The 20,168-nt window shown below is 43.2% G+C and overlaps 1 protein-coding gene across 2 annotated transcripts in view; it reads left to right on the top strand.

The window, feature by feature from the left end:
* LOC308152228 (serine/threonine-protein kinase D3-like) overlaps positions 1–20,168 on the top strand; it is a 30,126-nt gene that overhangs the window by 2,993 nt on the left and 6,965 nt on the right. The window contains exons 2-9 of one of the 2 annotated variants that reach the window (XM_080525152.1): positions 11,038–11,176; positions 14,348–14,479; positions 15,770–15,927; positions 16,937–17,129; positions 17,352–17,429; positions 18,182–18,365; positions 18,609–18,732; positions 19,131–19,208. In XM_080525152.1, coding sequence (XP_080381278.1) covers positions 11,062–11,176; positions 14,348–14,479; positions 15,770–15,927; positions 16,937–17,129; positions 17,352–17,429; positions 18,182–18,365; positions 18,609–18,732; positions 19,131–19,208 — 1,062 coding nt within the window. In that variant the 5' untranslated portion in view covers positions 11,038–11,061. Of the gene's footprint in view, positions 1–11,037; positions 11,177–14,347; positions 14,480–15,769; positions 15,928–16,936; positions 17,130–17,351; positions 17,445–18,181; positions 18,366–18,608; positions 18,733–19,130; positions 19,209–20,168 lie in introns of both variants that reach the window. The other variant, XM_080525153.1, reaches the window with a different exon arrangement.

Raw genomic sequence — 20,168 nt, 5'->3', positions numbered from 1 at the left:
ATGAGCATGTTGTTTAGTTCCATGGCATTCCTAACGAGGCCTATTACAGAGTGGGGAAGGCAATTTTATTTTGTAATCTCCACAAATCATCTTCTATTAGCCCAGTGGGGATTTTATTAAATCAGCAAGAGTAGGTTTCCGGTGCTTGCGTTGTTCCTGTACTTAAAAGGATCCCCAAAATGGATGAGTGTGCTCTGTGGGACGCTCCGATAGTGTTGGCATGCTCAATCTTTATTGGACAGGCGAGGGTCATTATCACATTCCTGTAGAATGTGTTAAGCTTTAAGTGCTTCAATCTCTGTAGGAGCCTTGGGCTTGCATAACATCCCTGTGACCTGTTTAATGGATAAAACATTTGTCTGAGAAGCTTGGAACACATCTGAAATCCCATGCTATTAAGAAAAACTAATGTGAACCGTGTGTTATGTTGGACTGTGAGACAGGCAGTGGGATCTCTGGGTTGGAATCAAAGTTAATTGTGACGGTGATGAGCAATGACATTTTGACGTTCAGTATATGCACTATCTAAGGCCTAATAAGAGCGTTGACGTGCATAAGCAATTTTCGAAATGTCAGTGTGTTTTCTCAACAAAGTAATTCTTGGATGAAATACTCGCACCCAAAACTGAAGGCTGAATGATTCGATTTAATTTATTAGCTCTGCGAATATGCTGTTTTCTGCTTAAATGTATTTATTCAACTCTTATTTGACCAGATACGTTGACTGAGGGCATGTGCTCAGTCACAGTGTTATGCACTGTGTATATTTCTTCAACCTCTTGTTATTGTCGATGAATAGTTATTTCGGGAAATTCTCTGTCTTTCACAGAAAATGTAAAGAAAGATCTACATTATACTGATTGTTCCTTCATTTTCAGTTCCTGTCTGCAAAGATCACTTCCTTTTATTGAGCTTGTGTCCCTCAGTATTTCTGTAGAGAATTATATTTTTTTTTACATTGATGCCTGTCTGACTCTGTATTGTCAGGGCCTCCCACGACTGGTAGTAACGCATTGTGTCGATAGTGCGGAATGAGCGCGCTCCGCTCAGTGTTTGTCTCATGGGTGAAGTGTACAGTAGGCAAGCTCTGGCAAGGTGTTTGGGCCACTGGCTAGTTCGACTGGATCTTCCCACTGCATTCCGGGCTGGTTAAATCTTCTCTCTCTCTCTATCCAGCTTTCTCTGTACTCCCTCCTCAGCACGCAGCGACTTGCCTGGCTGCCGTGTTAATGATTATATGGAGGTCATCTTCTTCTGGGTAAAATCTTTCTTAGTGTGCCCCCCCGAGTGTGTCCCTGTGCATTTGACAGGAATAGTCTTCAGAACAATACAAAGTAAAAAAATAACCATGGACCAAGGGCCTTTGAGCTATATAAAAGTTAGTTTCTGAGGATTCATACAAGCGCTTGGAATTGTATTATCTTCCTTTAGTCAATATCATGTATTCAGTCTGTTGTTCCCCCACGGCAAAGGTGACCACCGTCATGTGCTCCTTATCTTCAAGCATACTGATAGTATACCGTTGGGAGGACCAATACGGAACAAGGAAGGGCTGAGGATCAAGATCTACTCTGATGTCCAATTATTGCCCAATAGGAAATCTGCGTGTGGGTTCTGTTGCATGTTCATGTGAAACTGGGACATTACCAAATAGAAACAGCAGAATGCTATGTAGAAGAAGAACATAATGTACTCCCAGGAACCACAGTTCTTCCTCATTGAGTGAACCGTGTCTCTTACACTGAATGAGATGTATAGAATACTCATCTCTCAAAATCCTTGTTCTCCATTACTGTAGCTATCACAGGTTTATTCAGGTAAATAAAGTAGCCTCTGCCTTAGTATTACTCCTGTAAGCTACACATGAACGGTTGTGTATGTATGTAATGTTAAATAAATACACTGACCCTGATGACATGTTGCCCTTGGCATAAGGCGAAGGGTGATATTATCGCACATGAGGAAATGTCAGCTTAGCTTAATGATACCTTTCCACACAAGGAAGGATAACGCGATTTGACTGGCATCAATGTCAACCCTGTCAACTGGCTTTGAGGACAAACATTGCCCTGAAGAACTTTGCCCTGTTGTTGGCTTTCATTTATAACTCATATTTCTACTCATATGACCATATGATGCTGTTTTTCACTCAAATAGGATACACCATGTCCCCAGAGCCTGGCCGTGGTTTGACCCAAGCCCAGTGTAGTGCTAAGACATTCTATACACTATGCACTCTTTGTGTGTGTGTGTCTCAGAGATCTCAGAATGTTGAATGCTCAGAGCCATAGTTTGACAACGGGCCTGTTGTGTCAACCCCTCCTCCCTGTTTGAAATAATATTATTTTAAATCAATTGCTTTATACAGGATGCACCAAACCTTGTGCTATCCTTATCTCACACAATGACAGAGAGAGAGAGAGAGAGAGAGAGAGAGAGAGAGAGAGAGAGAGAGAGAGAGAGAGAGAGAGAGAGAGAGAGAGAGGGGCATATAGTGCAAACGCTGCTTATCTCACTCTAATACAGTTTACCAGCCTCTCTAGCACATATCTTTTTAATAGAGCGTTTAGATTTGCAATCACTCCTCTGTATATGGTCAGTCCATTTAAGGCTAAACATATGACAATGCTGTGCGAGCTGTGTGAGCTTAAGAGAACCCTCTCTGAATGAAAATATCCGCATTAAAGTACAGTATGGGCAGTACAGTATGGGCAGTACATGAGTTAAAGTACAGTATGGGCAGTACATGAGTTAAAGTACAGTATGGGCAGTACATGAGTTAAAGTACAGTATGGGCAGTACATGAGTTAAAGTACAGTATGGGCAGTACATGAGTTAGTTACTACAGAAAACACGTCCTCCTCAGGTTCATTAGGTTCATCACACCTCTACCAGTTCAGAGGAAGTGATCTTATCATGCATTGATATGTCATATTCATGTCCTAATAAAAGATTGACAGCCCATCAGTGAGCAAAGTCAGTGAAATTTGACTATACATACATTGTATCCCAACAATTTGTGATCTGTTTTTCCATGACCTCCTAATTACAAGAGCTTCTTAGTTGCATGGAGGGAGATATGTACTTTTGGCTTATGAATAATGAAAAAAAAAGCTGCACAAATTGTTACAAAAACTGCTAAATTAGTAGTTTACCTCGTCTCAACCACCCGGGATCATGTCTGCTCCCAGTTGATTGTGTGAGCACCTGGAAGCGCAGTGTTTGTTGATGTCTTATGGCAGTAGTTTGAGTGTGTGGCCCACATACCTCTCCTGGTTAGTGCAATGCAGAGTAACCGACAGTAATTGGGGAATGCTTCTTGCCTTAATCAAATCAATTGAACCTTGTGAGTTTCATGATTTTTCTAACTGCTCAGTTTGTAGGTTTTGTTCCTTTGCATATGAACATGGAAAAAAATATATTTTTGTGGCATCTTTACTGGCATCTGAAAAGCTTGTTTATTTCCTCCAAGGGAAGATATATATATATATATATATATATTTTAAAAAACACCCAACTCTACCATTCTCCCACTCTCCCAAAGGTACTTGTTGGGTATCACTTTAGCATGCTCAGCATTGCCACGGTAACGAAGGCCAGGGATCAGGTAGAGCAGTAGCGGTATCCAGGGAGAAAGAGCTGCCACAGCTGCCAGGAGGACGTGGGGACTGTGCTCTTCACTCTCCTCCTCCTCCTCCTCCTCCCACCAGGAAACATTAACGTCCCTGAGATCTACTGGGATTCACAAAGCCCAGAAAACACGTATGTCACACATTCAATGGGTCTTTTCTACTTACTGTAGAAAACTAGTAGCTCTCTGTTGACCCATCACATCAGTACAGATGTTTCATAAACAAGTTCATGGAAAACCAAGTCACTTCCAGGGAAGATTTTTTTTTTTTTTTTCATAATGGGTGTCATGACCTATCTATGGGCTGCAAGGGAATTTTCCTGGATGCACAGTGTGTACAGGTTTTTTACCTTTTGCCTGCTTGAGTGCTCTGTCATCATGTAAAGCGCACTGAATCACATCTTGTGTGAAATGTGCTATAGAAATAAAACTTGATTTGATTTGATTTGATTTGAATTGATTTGATTTGACCTCTAATTTCAACGTTAATCGTGCTTAGAGGTTTTATGGTATTTGGACTGACTTACTATACAAATCATATCATCACATTTTTGTATTTTTTTTTTTTTTTTGTGCCCACATGTATGTTTGTTTCCCTATGTGCTTTAAAACATCAGAACACACACACAGTGTTTCCTTATTTCCTAGAAGGTCCGGGGGTTGAGTTCCAAGTGGGCTAGGCCTTGTGCCGTAACCGTGCAGCCGACAGACCTGTTTAAAAGCTGGCTGTGCGTTCCAGAAACACCCGCTTCTGCACTGGGATTATCCCGGGCCAGCAAGGACATGATTATACAATCCCCATTAAGAATGGCTGAGTTACATCCACTGGGCTTTAAGTGATTATTATATTAAAGTGCCCACTGCCCCACCATAGTGCTATGGTAATATAGGAGATTAAATGTAATTTTGTAAATGGGGGTGATTTCTTTTAGTCACCTCACAGCACCCACTGATCCTCACCTGCCTAAATACCTGCTGTGCTCTTAGATAAAGAAGAGGAAGTAGAAAGAGAGAGATCTGTGATGTTATCCTAATATGTCACACAAAGGAAATAGGAAATCGGTCACAGATTTTCCCTATATGAATGTTTATTCTGAGCTGTTTAATGGTCTGAAATTGACAGGGGTATAGGAGGCTTTGAAGTCCAATTTGCATGGTACAGCTCACTCATGGTTCTACTCTGTTGTTGAATGAGTGATTGCATTAAGTTTGCATTAAGGCAATCTCCATGGTCGAGCCTCTCTCTCTGTGGTGCTAGATGAGACAGCTCTAGTTCCCTGCCCGATACTGCTACTGAAATGATTGAGAATGAGTAATGGTCTGTTAAACATCTTGTTGCCATCATGTAGCCACCTCATCCACTCACCAGCCACAGCAAGTTTGTGCCAGTGATGTCACTGATATTACAGATGCATCAGTTCTACAGTCCACCCCCTTTCGCTGTGAACATTCATCATCATCAGTGACTAACGCACTTCAACAAGTTTGTGACTTGTTGAGCTTCGACTGTGACAGTAGCTCACATGTTCCTTGCATACTGACCTTTGGAGTCATTTCCTGGAGTCATCTTGTTTGTCTATGCAAGTGTGTGTTTTCTTAGCCTGACGATGAGCAATGGTGATAGCCAGGTAGCCACGGAAGTGCAAGGGATTGTCCTTACTAAGCAAATCAAAGCATTTTTATCGGTGTTTTTTGATTGTTAGAACACAGATTTGTGAACTGTTTTCATTTCAGAGATACTTGGATGATGACTCACACACAGATAAGCAGCATCACAGTGGTTTCTGCTTCTGCTTCATTTTTTAAACTGTGCTGTAGGCTTTTGTTTTGATATGAACCCACATCGTTTCACAGCACCATCTCTCTCCTGTCGTTAGGTTTCAAAACACCTCAGCTACCTCCTGATGAATGGGTGTTTCTCTTCCTCTTCTCTGTAGAAAAGGGGGGATGAGAGTTAATATCCGTCGGAGGAGAGACGGTGTAGGGTTTCTGTGGATGTGACGGGGCTGTGCACCCCCTCTCCTCTACGGGTCTGAAGTGTGTATGGCTGGAGGCTAAAGCTGCCTGCCTCGCTCTCACAGATCAACTTCCTGGAGTCACCAACAAGACTCCTCCTGAGGGGTGAGGATAAAGAGTGGTCGGAGGGAGGGGAGGGGCGGCTCACATGCTTTTTTTTACTCCGCATAAGCGCTCGGAACAGTCTGAAGGACATTGTTATTATTTCTCTGAATCTGAGAACGGTTTAGCAGAAGAACATTACGGAGAGATAGTTGACTGGTGATTTATTATTGCTCCTCAGGTCACTCTGGTTATTAAGGACCCCTTTGGAACATGAATAACAGACAAAAGGGCAGAAAATGTTCTGTATTCACACACACACACACACACACACACACACACGAAACACACACAATCCACTCCCTTAAGGGGGAAAGGGGGGCGCAGGAAGAGCTCTGTCATGTGAAAAGAATGCTTGTGAGGGTCATAAACAGGTCATGCATTAACACTAAAACACATACTCAAATCATTGGTCCCCGAGGAACTGTCTTTCTACAGAGTCAGTCCACCACGCTGTGTAAAAGTTAGCAGCAGTATGCGAAAAAGATGACGTGCATGGTTCCTTTTTTGTCGAGCACTGCATTTTCTCACCGTTACCTCTCAGTCAGGCCCCCCCATCGTACACACATTCAGATCTTGCAGCAGGGTGTGTTTACATATTCTTCACACGTCGAGCAGTCTTTGAATGATTAGGTAAACTGTGCATAACAATGTGACTCGGGGCTGGCGAGCGGTATTCTCATACACATTGGTATTTCATTTATGTTTCTACATTATATATGCGTTTTGTCTGTTTGTAGAGTATGTAGGTTGTTTGCAAATTGTGAGATGATCACAGGTGTGAAATATGAGTTGTAATGAAAGGCATAATTAGACGTAATGAAACAATGTAAGACTATTTCCTTCTAGACTTGTTTCGTGGCAGGATTTCCAAGCAGAAGAATGGAATGCACAAACACAGTTTTCTTTTTACTCAAAGATCCTTTCAGAGAATCCAAAATACGCTTTTATCTCTTGGCTGTTGGGCTGTGAATTCTCAGAGGTACCTCCATGACTTCCCTCTGTACAGGAAAAAGCAGTTGGTCACTTGGTAACAGCATACGATGTTTTGGGTAGATTTAGTGAGTCTGTTTAATGAAGGGTAGTGAGTCTGTTTTATATGAATCTTACAGGGAGTTCAATTGTTGGAGAAGAAAGTTAGATACATGTTATTTGCTGTATGTAGTATATATTGTGTGAGCTACTTTACAGACAAAAAGGGAATGCACAGCTGGTGGTTGAAACCCAGCTGTATGGTATAGGAACTGGTGGTAACAGTATGGGCTGTACCGATGTATGTATTCTCTGCATTCTCTGCATTCCTGAAAGCTTGTTGCTGTGCATTTGGCTTGTGTGTGCCCCGTGTGGATGACAAAAACACACGCACACACGCAAGCATGCACGCACACATTTCTGCAAGGAACTGCACCCTCACTCTTCTCAGCAGAGTGGCATCATTTTTTGTTCCCTCGTAGATTAATAAAAACACAAGTTGTCCATGTGATTATTACTTATACAAATAGACATTACTCAGCATATATGCAGGCAGGACTAATAGTTGGATGGAGATGAATGATGCCACTGCTATTCTAATGCTACTCCATAGAGTTTACAGGTTACAAGTAATACCTATAGAATTAATGTGACTATGATCAGCATATAACCTCAATTACCCATCTCAAAGCAGGAGGCTTGGTTTGTGCTCATTCACTACCATCACAAGCTTTCATAACACAGCAATGAAAGCCCCCTTCTACCTCTGTGGACATAGTGAATGAATGGATGGAAGCATTGTCTGACAGTAGAGCCCTTGTGTGGGTGGGTCTCACCCTCACTTCATGGTAAGTGGTGAATTTAAGCTCATTTTCCAGGAAAATGTTTGTTGATGGCAATGCGCTTAAAAACTGTAGCAAAGATGGGGGGTTTTTAGTTGTAAACAAGCAGATGGTTGAGGAGACTCCTTTAAGTCTTGACCATGTAGAGCAGGGGTGTCCAAACTACGGGCCGAGGGCCAACTGCGGCCCATGGTCCATTTTTAATTGGCCCGCAGCAAATTATTAAAATATAATGGAATATGGCCCACACATGAAACGTGCACCTGACTGTATTGTACTTCTTAATTTTAACATTATACAGGGCTGTGAAGGTGGATCACCATCCTGACTAAGAAGCAATCTGAGGCTGCTGTTTTGAGAATGATCTGCCAACCATTTTTGTAGCAAAATAAATGAAAACCCATTAATGGAAAGTTGTGATGTAGGCAGTTTTTTTTCTTTAAGCATATTCAATTATCAAGCATAATGTACCTACACTTGATTGATGTTGTTAACTTTAATACACTAGAGGTGGGGCGATATACCTCACCCCTAGTGAGTGGCCCAGCCTTTCGTATATTTTTCTGTAAGTGGCCCTCAGTGAAAAAAGTTTGGACACCCCTGATGTAGAGTCTCTATGAATGGAGCCCACTGCAGCATGACAGTGCTGTGGGCGTCATGGCGACCGTGGCCCACTCTGGCCTGCTTCCTGTTGTTCTGTGCTGAGTGCTTGAAGGAGGTGACAGATCAGTGAGGTGGAAACAAACACCTTTAACGGCTCCTTAAGAGGCATTTAGGGCTAAAAACTAATTAAAACTTGATTAAAGCTTTTAGATAGTAGGCCTACAGCACACCTATTTCCTTGCTCTCTTGAAACCACTACTAGTTCATTGGTTCTGCATTTGCAGCATCAGCTGTACAATAAAAAAAAACATGACACACTAATGTTAAAAATAGCATCACATTGCTTGTGCTTGAGGTGTATTTTTATATAGTGCTCTTAATGATGCCCCTGACCCCTCTGCAGCATTGCAACACACAGTAGCCAACACACATACAAACCTGACCATCATAGACCAGGCAGGAGGCTACTCTAGTCCAGTTCTGCTCTATAGGACGTGGATTATTTTCCTTCGATAGAGATGCACTCAATGGGCTCAGATAATAGCGTGAGTGCTCTGTAGATTAGAGGTGTGTGTGTGTGTTTGGGGGGGGGGGGGGGGCAGCTGTTTAAATGGAATGATGTAAGACGCATCCTGCTAGTGCTATGGGCCACTGCTGGTCTTCAGGGGCCTCATTTATAAAGGTTTGCGTAGAACTGGCGTAAACAGCCTGCGTACGTACGCAAAGCAAGAACATTTACGCACACCAACATTCTGATTTATTTAAAACGGTGCGCGTGCAAGTGGAATTTGATAAATAGGATACATACAGTAAATATATATGTACAATGTGATGTACTGGACAAGGTATATACTAGGGGTGGGCATCAATGATCGACGATCGATAATTGATCGATAAGGATCTTGGTCGATCACAAAATATTTTGATCAATAATCATTAATATATATATATTTTTTTAATTTTTAAATTTTTATAATAATAATAATAATAATGGAAATTAGTTAGGCTGGCCTAACTGTCACCAGATTGCGTTCGTCTCTCACCCCTGAACATGTTAACATGATCATCTTTCTGAACAAGAACCAGTAGGCCTGCCGCCTACAGTCTCTCGCTGGAGTTTAAATTTAAGTTAAGCTGGACGCTCTTAAGGACACTAACGTTTTCAGTCATCCTCCTATTTGTGAGTAACTGTTTTTTACTGCTCCTATGGTGAGTTACTTATTTTCTATATTTTTATTTATAACGTAAAATGTGTTTTTAAGTTAAACAATTTAGGCTACTCACTGCCTTGTATAAGAGGATTGTTATCTGACTGTAGTGTCTAGTTTGAATGTGAATGAATGAATGTGTGCAATAGCAACACAAATAAAGTTTTTTCCCCAAGGAAAACATGCTTGTTATTTCTGCCGTAGTTTTTTTTATTTTTTATGAAAAAAAAGCTTATCAATTAATCGATAATTGATCGTTAATTCTTGCGATTATCGGAAAAGAATTTTTGATCGTTTGCCCAGCCCTAGTATATACAATATAATGATATAATGATATGAAAGTGTATCCGGTCTGATCCACACTGAGGGAAAAAAGGTGCCATGTGAGGGTTCCAGTCATGGAGTTCATTAGATTGTTGATTAGATAGAAGAGTTTTCTTTTCTAGATAGATGATAATCTTTCAGTTTTTTTATGATACGATATGAAACATCAGCGTTGCTTTATCCATAAGTCTAACATGAGACAGAGAGGAAGGATATGTTTTGGGCTCTTTTCTTTTAACCCAGTAAAGACATGGAGACACATTGTCATATCAAATACAAACAGTTATCTACCTTCTTGTATGCTACATCTTTGTGTTTTTATTTAACTATTCTTCAGGCTCCATCAAATAGAAGCCAGGAGGTGTAAAATGCTTATCTCTGACAATATGGTTTGAGGACATATGACTTCCTTGTATGTCTTGTATGTCTCAGATTGTGATTATTTGCATGAATCCCCATTGGCCAGAAGTCCTAGCACAGGTAGATGAATTCTGATAGTCTGGACAATCTGGATGAATGTCTGTTTGTTACTGAATGTCTTTTGCTTAAGCTTTGATACAGTATGAACGACACAGCAGTCGTATTTTGCAAGTTTAGCTGAATGCCGCTGTTGTTTTGGCTATGATTTGGATTTGTCTTTCTTGGGACTCCATACATACAGTACCTGTATTCTATGTTGATGTAGGCTAATGTTTGGGTTTGACAGTTTATTGTGATCTGGTGTGTTATGTTGTATGTCAGTTGGTGACACATTATTGTGGCTGTGGTGAGTTGTATATCAGTTGATATACAACAATAGTTTTGGTTAATGCGTGTGGCATATTGTGTGTGTGTCTGGCGATGTCAGACACACGCTCTACCACGGTGTCAATTTGGTGGCAGTTTGTTTGGTCTGTGATGCGTTATAACCTGTCAGCTCAGTGTCATATTGTTTGGACTGGTGGCGTGTAGCTGGACAGCTAATGGTTGCTGGGTGTCAGTGATAGGGCCTCAGGCATAATTCATGACTGGGGGAGATTAACCACTCTGTTCCTAATGAGAGCTGTGCAGCTTCCGCTGCGGAGCCTGTGGGTTCGATTTCCTGCTGTCACTCTGTGCTGCACACTCCATGCAAACTGCACACACAGCTAGCTTCCTGCTAAAGCGGTTGAAGAAGAGGCATCCACAATCCATACTCTATTTATCACATGTTCCATACATTCTGTATCGTAAGACCTTGAACTCACTTGTCTTTTGGAGTGCTAACAAACAACAAGATGTGGTAGCACTGCAAATAATCACGTGATGTACCACATAACACCTCATGACATGTCCTTGCTCTTTCTTACCTTCCTTTCAGTTCCCTGAGTGTGGGTTCTTCGGCATGTATGACAAGATCCTGCTCTTCCGCCATGACCTGACCTCTGAGAACATCCTGCAGCGGCTGACTTCGGCAGAAGACATCCACGAGGGAGACTTGATCGAGGTTGTCCTCTCAGGTGAGCACTAGGGGTACTGTATATGTAGGGGGTACTGTACTATATGGGGTACTGTATATGTAGTGGAAGCAGGCCTAGAGCCAGGGGAAAGTAACTGAGGTGCATGACATTTCTGAGGGGAGCCCCCTCAACTAAACCCCTCAATTAGGCGTCATAACACACGTTGGATAATTGCTCACTTTTTTGGGGGGCACCAAAATGGGGGGGGCACAACATTCGAACGGAGCGGGTATCGCCCCCTCAAGCCCCCTTGTGGCGCTGGCCAGGGTGGAAGATCCTTTATGTTCTTCCATACAGTGATGGTCACAGCTACTGTATATGGAAGACAATTAGACAGAGAGGATACGTAAATGTCATGCTCTCCTATGAAGAGATATTGTGATTGTAAGGTAGGCTTTGTTTATGCTCTATTGTGTGTGGATGTCATTCATAGCCCCTATAAAGCTCCTGAGACTGTTATGTGTAGGCTCTACGGTAGTACTAGTATCACTCTATGCATCCAAGTCATCATATTTTCGGTGGGATTCTCATATCCTCTGGCAGTGTCTCGTGATCCTTTGTTGACAGGCTTGGGTGTGAAACTCAGCCAACACCTGAATGGCTGCATACCCCAGAGAGCCATATAGTAGAATTCCACACACTCAGTTTGAAGAACATGAACTCGAAGCCCAACCACACAACACTCAAACCCCAGACCACTTCCTCATCTCTGCTTGTTTTTTAGTGTATGGCCCCAGCAGAAAAAAAAAGTGACTGTTTGAGAAGCTGTTTGAGTCTTACGACGTGGCGTTCTATACTGCTGTGTGCTCTGGATAAAAAAGTCATGTTTTTGACCCGTCTCATCTTCCACAGCCAGACAGGCATGCTGACAGCCTCTCTGGCTGGTCAGATCTCTCTTCTCTCACCTTCCATTGACACCTCTCCTTTGTTTTGGAGCTCTTGGGCTCTGGTCCCAAACGCCAGGGCTCTCTCAAGAGCTGGTTCTCCCAGGGAGGCCAAGGCAGACCCCTCTTGGCTCGGAGCTCAAAGCCGTGAGCTTATTATTAAATAATCATTTTGCAGTGGATTTTGCAGTGGGTGATTCTCTGTGATTGATGGGGGTGATTGTTAGTTGGTGAATGTTGCTCATGCCCTAACACACTATCGCTCCCTCTCCCCATCCTCACACACACACACACACACACACACACACACACACACACACACACACACACACACACACACACACACACACACACACACACACACACACACACACACACACACACACACACACACACACACACACACACACACACACACACACACACACACACACACACACACACACACACACACACACACACACACACACACACACACACACACACACACACACACACACACACACACACACACACACACACACACACACACACACACACACACACACACACACACACACACACACACACACACACACACACACACACACACACACACACACACACACACACACACACACACACACACACACACACACACACACACACACACACACACACACACACACACACACACACACACACACACACACACACACACACACACACACACACACACACACACACACACACACACACACACACACACACACACACACACACACACACACACACACACACACACACACACACACACACACACACACACACACACACACACACACACACACACACACACACACACACACACACACACACACACACACACACACACACACACACACACACACACACACACACACACACACACACACACACACACACACACACTTCTGCTGCCTCACTCCTGACGGACATACAACTTTGAAGCTTGAAACAACATAAACAGTTTTAACATTAAATTCATTTATTTACAATCATTAATCGTTTCAGAATACATATATCCTTCCGCCACAGAATATAGTCCCATAAACAAGATCAACGATTGCATTGTAGGTCAGCACAGGTGTTCTTAATCAGATTGATTGGGAGGGGCATTGATACTGGAAATGCGGTCTGAACTGAAGGTTGTTGGGATATTTACCACTGTTGCTAGCCAATCAGAATCCAGTATCCAAACATGCTGTTGTCGAAGGGAACATTTGCCCTCTACTTTGAATGCTGTGTGGATTGTGTACTCTTAGGAAATGTGGTTGCCATGGTGCTGTTTTTCATTACATCATTTGATGATGGCCTTAATTTTAGATTATTGATAAAAGAGACAGGCTTATAAGGACTCAATAATCTTTACTTGGAAACAGAAAAAAACAACAACATGAAATTGAAAACAGAGAATTGAGGACAGAGAGAGAGAGAGTAAAAAGATTCAGACAGAAACCCATTTGTGGGCTTCAGAGTTCTGTCCCAAAAGCTGTCAGTCCAGCGGGGAGGGGGAAGGCTATCACGTAGTCATCACTCAACAGTTACTAATACATCTACAGTAAAGTGAGTCATTAATGCTCTCAATAGTCTGTCACAACAACCCAAAAGCTGCTCTGAGACTGTCGTGTGCTAGGATGAACTGTCTGACACCTACATGACGATGTCAATCTGACATCAAACTAAGTACGAACAAATGACTTTAAAAAATCGAAGTTAAAAGAAATCTGAATCACTGGTACTTATGATGGCTCTTTGCAAAAATTAAGCATGTCAAGGAGAAGAGTGATTTGAGCAGTGCTAAATTGGTTTCTTGGAAGTCACAGCTATTTTTATCAGCCAAGCAATTACCACAACATAAAGGTGGATTTCTACTGATTATCTGCTAAATGTCTACTTCATTTTCTATATGAATGGATTGATTGTGACTCATGTCAAATAGAAATCCCAGCCACGGTGTCCTTCCTATTGGATAGGCATAGTGATGAGTGAGCTTAACACAATGCACCTGTAGAAATGCGTTTTTAGACATTTCGAAGCAAGGCTTATTGTACCTACAGAACAAACAAAACATCTATCTACAGATTTTTATTTATTTTGTTTTTACCTCCAGTTTGTTTTGGTGGCCATGCTTCTCTGTGATGCCTATGGATCCACTGTATGTAACCCAGTGTGTGTGTGTGTGTGTGTGTGTGTGTGTGTGTGTGTGTGTGTGTGTGTCTGTGTGTGTGTGTGTGTGTGTGTGTGTGTGTGTGTACGTGTTTTCCAGCTCTAGCTACCGTTGAGGACTTCCAGATCCGGCCTCATGCCCTGTACGTGCACTCGTACAAGGCTCCGGCCTTCTGCGATGACTGTGGGGAGATGCTGTGGGGCCTGGTCCGACAGGGCCTCAAATGTGAAGGTAAGTCAGGACTCTGCTAGGGCTGCAACTAACGATTATTTTGGTAGTCGACTAATCTGTCGATTATTTTTTAGATTAGTCGCGATTTAGTCGTGTGGCCGCGGGCTCCAGTGCATGTTGTACCTCACCTTCTCAAGTCTGCACACCTGTGAATGTCACCCTGTTGTCCAGTCTCTCTGGCTTAACATACGTTCCCATTGCAAATTCAAATAATGACTCATGAAATTTCCACCATGACAGGGGACTTTCTGACTTTGAGATGGCTTGTGCTCCGAAGTACATCAGCACTTCATTAATGATCGCTTGGTTGTGCGCCTCCTGTTCATTGGTCTCACCGTCAGTGTCACTGCTTGCTGAGTCTCCTCCAAGAAGTGAATCCAAAGCTGAGACTGTGGCATCCTTGTCAGCTGATGCCGCTGTGGCTTCTTCATTCTCACTGGTGCGCTGGTTATTCACCTCATTGGACTGTTGGGCCAGAGCTTGTACTTTATTCTGAACACTGAACCTCTCCCCTGGTGTGAGGAATTTCAGTTTTCGAAACCGTGGGTCAAGTGCGGCTGCAATTATCTGTTTGCTTATTTAAAATATATATATATATATAATCTGTGACCCCCCCTGTTTTAGGGCCCGAATCAAAGCCTGGCGAACTGTAGAGCAGGATGTCTTGATTGTGCGGCTTCCTGCTTTTTCAGAAAGGACAGCTTTCAAGTCCTGATCACAGCCTTTGAGTGGATCTTATTGTAGTGATGCCAAGCAGTGAATTTAAGTCTAAGTGCTTTTGTGGAGCGGGATGCTAGTCAGTGCACTAGAGATATTTCTGAAACTGCTCCTGTAACCTGTGAGGAAAGAGTGAAATAGCATTGAGGGCTTACCTGAACATGAGCTCAACATGGCTGTCCATGGCCTACATCTGTGTCCACCAACTCTTATTGATGATCACACAAAAGGAACAAAGAGAGACAGACTGACATAGACAGACAGACAGACGGACAGGTAGACAGGCAGACAGGCAGACAGGCAGGCAGGCAGGCAGGCAGGCAGGCAGGCAGGCAGACAGGCAGACAGGCAGGCAGACAGACGGGCAGACAGACAGACAAACAGAAAGCTATGTTATGTACGGTTCTCTCAGCTGTGATGTGCCTCTTCCATAGGATGTGGCCTGAAGACAGACAGACAGACAGGCAGACAGGCTGTCAAGCAGACTGACAGACAGACAGACAGACAGACAGACAGAAAGCTATGTTATGTACTATGTACGGTTCTCTCAGCTGTGATGTTTCTCTTCCATAGGATGTGGGCTGAACTACCACAAGCGCTGCGCCTTTAAGATCCCTAACAACTGCAGCGGCGTGAGGAAGAGACGCCTGTCCAATGTGTCCCTGCCTGGAGCCGTGCTCTCCGTCCCTCGCCCAGCCCCCACCGAGCATGTGTCCCTGCCCCAGGAAGAGGTAGGGGCCTCCTCTGTTCCTACTGGACTTTCTATTACTTGTTGTCGTCCCACTATGTAGTGTAATAAGGGACTTTGTAGTACAGCTCCCATTTTATCAACAGCTTTTTTTCAACACATACACACACACACACACACACACACACACACACACGCACTGCATACGGACATAACAGAGCACAAGTTAAACTCACTCAGGAGAAATAGCTTGAGGCAAACCAATGGTTTTTCCATTCAGGCTGGCCAATTAATAGTTGAGAGCCTGAGGAAAAATGCTCTGTATACATACCGAAATCCGACTACCGAAGGAACAAAGATCATAGAATTAATAATTTTCGTAAAAATCATTTCTAGCCTTCCTCACACAATATTGAATCATACAAACATACAAAGCATTACAATTGTATGGATGACTGAATCAACGGTTATATGCTAAAGCAATAATAAATGCTTATTACCTTGATTATTATTTACCTTCCCATGCAGGTTTTCCCCATTCATTTAAAAAAATATGAATGTAGACTTTTGCTCTAGTCAGTTATGTTGACAGTAATGTTTAATATATCACCAAAATACAGTCTACAGTCCAGTGAGTTTCACAAAGACAGCCAGCTTGTTGACTTGGCTCTCATTGAAGGCGTATTAAACAAATCCTCTGTTCACCGCCCATGAATCAGAGCTGTTCTTTTGTTTTCATTTCTCAAGGTCACTCAGTTTGAAATTGTTTCTAGATCTATTTATGCTTCCAGCACTATTTTTTCTAAAGGAGGCATGACTTACACACTGTACCATAAAATACTGTCTGTGCTAAGAATGTATGTAGAACTTGACAGTCTGTGAAAATGTAACATATGTCCAAGTATGATTTCCCGTTATTCTGATTATTCTCTTTCGAACTTATGCACTCCCATATCCTTTTCCTTCCCTCACTCCCATTGTGCATATCCACCACTCCTCTCTCTTCCTCTCTTTTCTCCCTGTGCTCCCCCTCTCTGACCTGATCTCCTCAGCTGCGCCCTCTCCTGGGAGCAGGGAAACGTAACTCATTGTTGAGTGGCAGACCTATCTGGATGGAGAAGATGGTGTTGGGCCGCGTCAAGGTGCCACATACGTTCTCAGTGCACACCTACACCCGGCCCACTATGTGCCAGTACTGCAAACGCCTGCTCAAGGGTCTATTCCGCCAAGGCATGCAGTGCAAAGGTAAGGGACTTCAAAGACTGGCAGATGTTGTGTCGATGGAATCAAGGAAAAAACTATTAATTATGAGACGAGGAGCAGTTGAAGCCAAGTGTTGCATTATAATCGTAATGAAATGAAATGAAAATACTTCATCATACACCATGTTGATTTTTTTGAATCAGTGAATGTTTGAATGTTTGAAATCAATTGAATCATTGAATGTTGAACATCCATTTTTTTTAGATTGTAAATTTAACTGCCACAAGAGATGTGCGGCCAAGATACCGAGAGATTGTCTTGGTGAGGTGGTCTTTAATGGAGGTAAGCTTGCTTCGAGTGTGTACCTAACATTTAACACTTAGCCTCTGTCTAAGCTGTCCAAACAGCAACTGTTTTGTCCAAAGTATTTAGCAACCCAGTGTAAAGAGCTTTAGACTCTCATTACACATGTAAAGCAAGGTATGTTGAACAGTGGTTCGCAATTGTTTTTTAACTGTTGCAATGCGCCCCCAGATTCTGAAACACACTTGAACTTAGAACTTAAGCTACTCAGATGGCCTACAGCTAATCTATGTGCATAACGACCGCATTTATGTCCATAATGATGAATAAATAAAACATTTGTTATGAAGCATTCCTCACATCAGTTGATGTAGAGGATTGCTTCTCCCTGCAGTAAGCAGTGCCGGATGTGTTGTATGCAGCACTCGAGTTGAGGGGGGATGAGGGGGGATGGCATCCCCCCTGAAATAAAAACTGTCAAAATCATCCCCCTTCTAAAACTGCCATCCCCCCTTTCCATCCCTTATGTCATTTTATCAATGAACGTGGTATTACTGCTATTTCAACATTTAGTTTTGCACATATTGAGTAAAACACTGTGGGCGAGGGAGGGGGCACGCACACATGCAATGACATTTTTACCAAGTCACTGACACTGAAGTCACTGATGCTGTGGGGATGCTAAAATTGTCCCCATATGATAAAATCCACCATCCCCCCTGATTTTCTTTTACAACTTGAGTCCTGGTTGTGTGTAATATCCCCCTTCCTCCTCTGCCCCCCCCGCCCAGAGCCGGCCAGCCCGGGCCCTGACTCCGAGACCACCATGGAGGTGGACAACAGTGACGTGAACAGTGAGGGGGGCCAGAGTATGGAGGACCCAGAGGAGCCCTCCACCCCAGATGACAAGATCTTCTTCATAGAGGGACCCTGCCTGGACGGAGAGAAGGATGAGGAGACAGCAAAGGCTATCAGGTACCCCTGGAATCAAGAAGCTTCTGTTTTCATGAATTTCCCCCATGTGTCTGTCGTCTGTCGCCTGTGTACACTTAATACTGTGTCGCCGTTTCTGTTTTGTGCATCGAAATAGTTGGGAGTGTTGTTGTGAATGGGCCCATAAAGTTTCTAAGCGTACTTCATTGCTTTGGGGCTTCTGATCATTGGCGTTGTTAAGAATAGGACTTTCTGTCGTTAACACGCTCTGTCATTGTGTTCTAGCCCCTGCACCAGCACTAACATTCCCCTGATGCGTGTGGTTCAGTCCATCAAACACACCAAGAGGAAGAGCTCCACGGTGGTGAGAGAGGGCTGGATGGTGCACTATACCAGCAAAGACAACCTGGTGAGAAGTCTACTGTACTACAGTATACGTCTGGAGGACCGTGTGAGCTTAGAATTATAAGGTTCTATCTCAGTTTAGGGTAGTTCAGAGATATTGAGCGTCAACGTTTTTACATTCCATTATGTTTTGTGAGATGGAACCTTTGTATTTTATTAATTACTTACAAAAAAAAATCTACATTTTAAAAATAACACCACACAGGCATTAATAAGCACGTAATGGATCAGATTGGCACTTATTCTTACAGAATAAGTCTTACTTGCGATGACTGTGCTGTAGAGTCGATTCGCTTTCTTTAGACTAATGTACTTATTGAGTGTCTGCTAAATGACTAAAATGTCAAAGTAAAATGAAAAGGATTTGTGGTAATAAATTGCTGTTTTTGTTTAATTTTCCAGAGGAAGAGGCATTACTGGAGGTTGGACAGCAAATGTCTGACTCTGTTTCAGAATGAAACCGGAGCCAAATTTTACAAGGTACCAGACTAGTCACTGCATCTCTCATTACACGTCTCTGTCCAAGTATAGCAATTACACAGTATAGATAAATAGCTTGGGACTTAAGAAAGTTAAATATACAAACTAGAGAACTATCTGGGATGGATTTCATGGTATTTCTGTGACCAAAAAAAGTCTGGTTATTCCAGTCCATTGTCATCTATTTCAGTGGTGAATATTTTAGTAACCCATCTTTGAACACCTCCATGCTGTTATTCTAAGACAGTAGCTTACGGCTGTTTATAAGGTGTTGCCATCCTGCTCCCACAGACAGGCAAGGCTTAGAGTGGATGTCTGTCTTTTTCTTCTTCTAAATCACTCCTCCCTTCATGTTGTTTCTCCATCTGACTTAACAAGTGTTTCAGAAGATCATGTCTCCTTTGAAGCTCACAGAGGTTGGGAGAGAGAGAGAGAGAGAGAGAGAGAGCGAGGTAGAGAGAGACCTGTGGTTCAGCCTGCTTTGGCTGTGTGTGAGTGTGTGTGTGTGTGTGAGTGTATGTGTGTGTGTGTGTGTGTGTGTGTGTGTGTGTGTGTGTGTGTGTGTGTGAGTGTATGTGTGTGTGTGTGTGTGTGTGTGTGTGTCTGTGAGTGTATGTGTGTGTGTGTGTGTGTGTGTGTGTATGTGTGTGTGTGTGTGTGTGTGTGTGTGTGTGTGTGTGTGTGTGTGTGTCAGGACTGGGGGGGCATCCCTGTGGTGTCTCTCAACGGGGTCCTCCCCAGACGGTTGCCAGGGTGCCTCGTGCCCAGATTGGGGGAGGCACGTCCTGCCTTTTAATCAGGCGAGCGCTTCCCCCGGCGGAGCGCCCTGTCATGTGGTGCGCTCGGCAAACCACGAGCAGTTCATCTCATACTGGCGACAGAGGCGTGGAGGGGCCCGCCATGCAGACTGGCTGACTGAGAGCCCATTGGCCGGCCAGGCAGCAGCTCCCCCCTCTTTCA

This window comes from Nansenia antarctica, assembly GCF_963989245.1.
Source record: "Nansenia antarctica genome assembly, chromosome: 3".
NCBI classification, from domain to species: domain Eukaryota; kingdom Metazoa; phylum Chordata; class Actinopteri; order Argentiniformes; family Microstomatidae; genus Nansenia; species Nansenia antarctica.
Note: the sequence above shows the minus strand (reverse complement) of the source record. Positions and strands in the feature narration are given on the sequence as shown.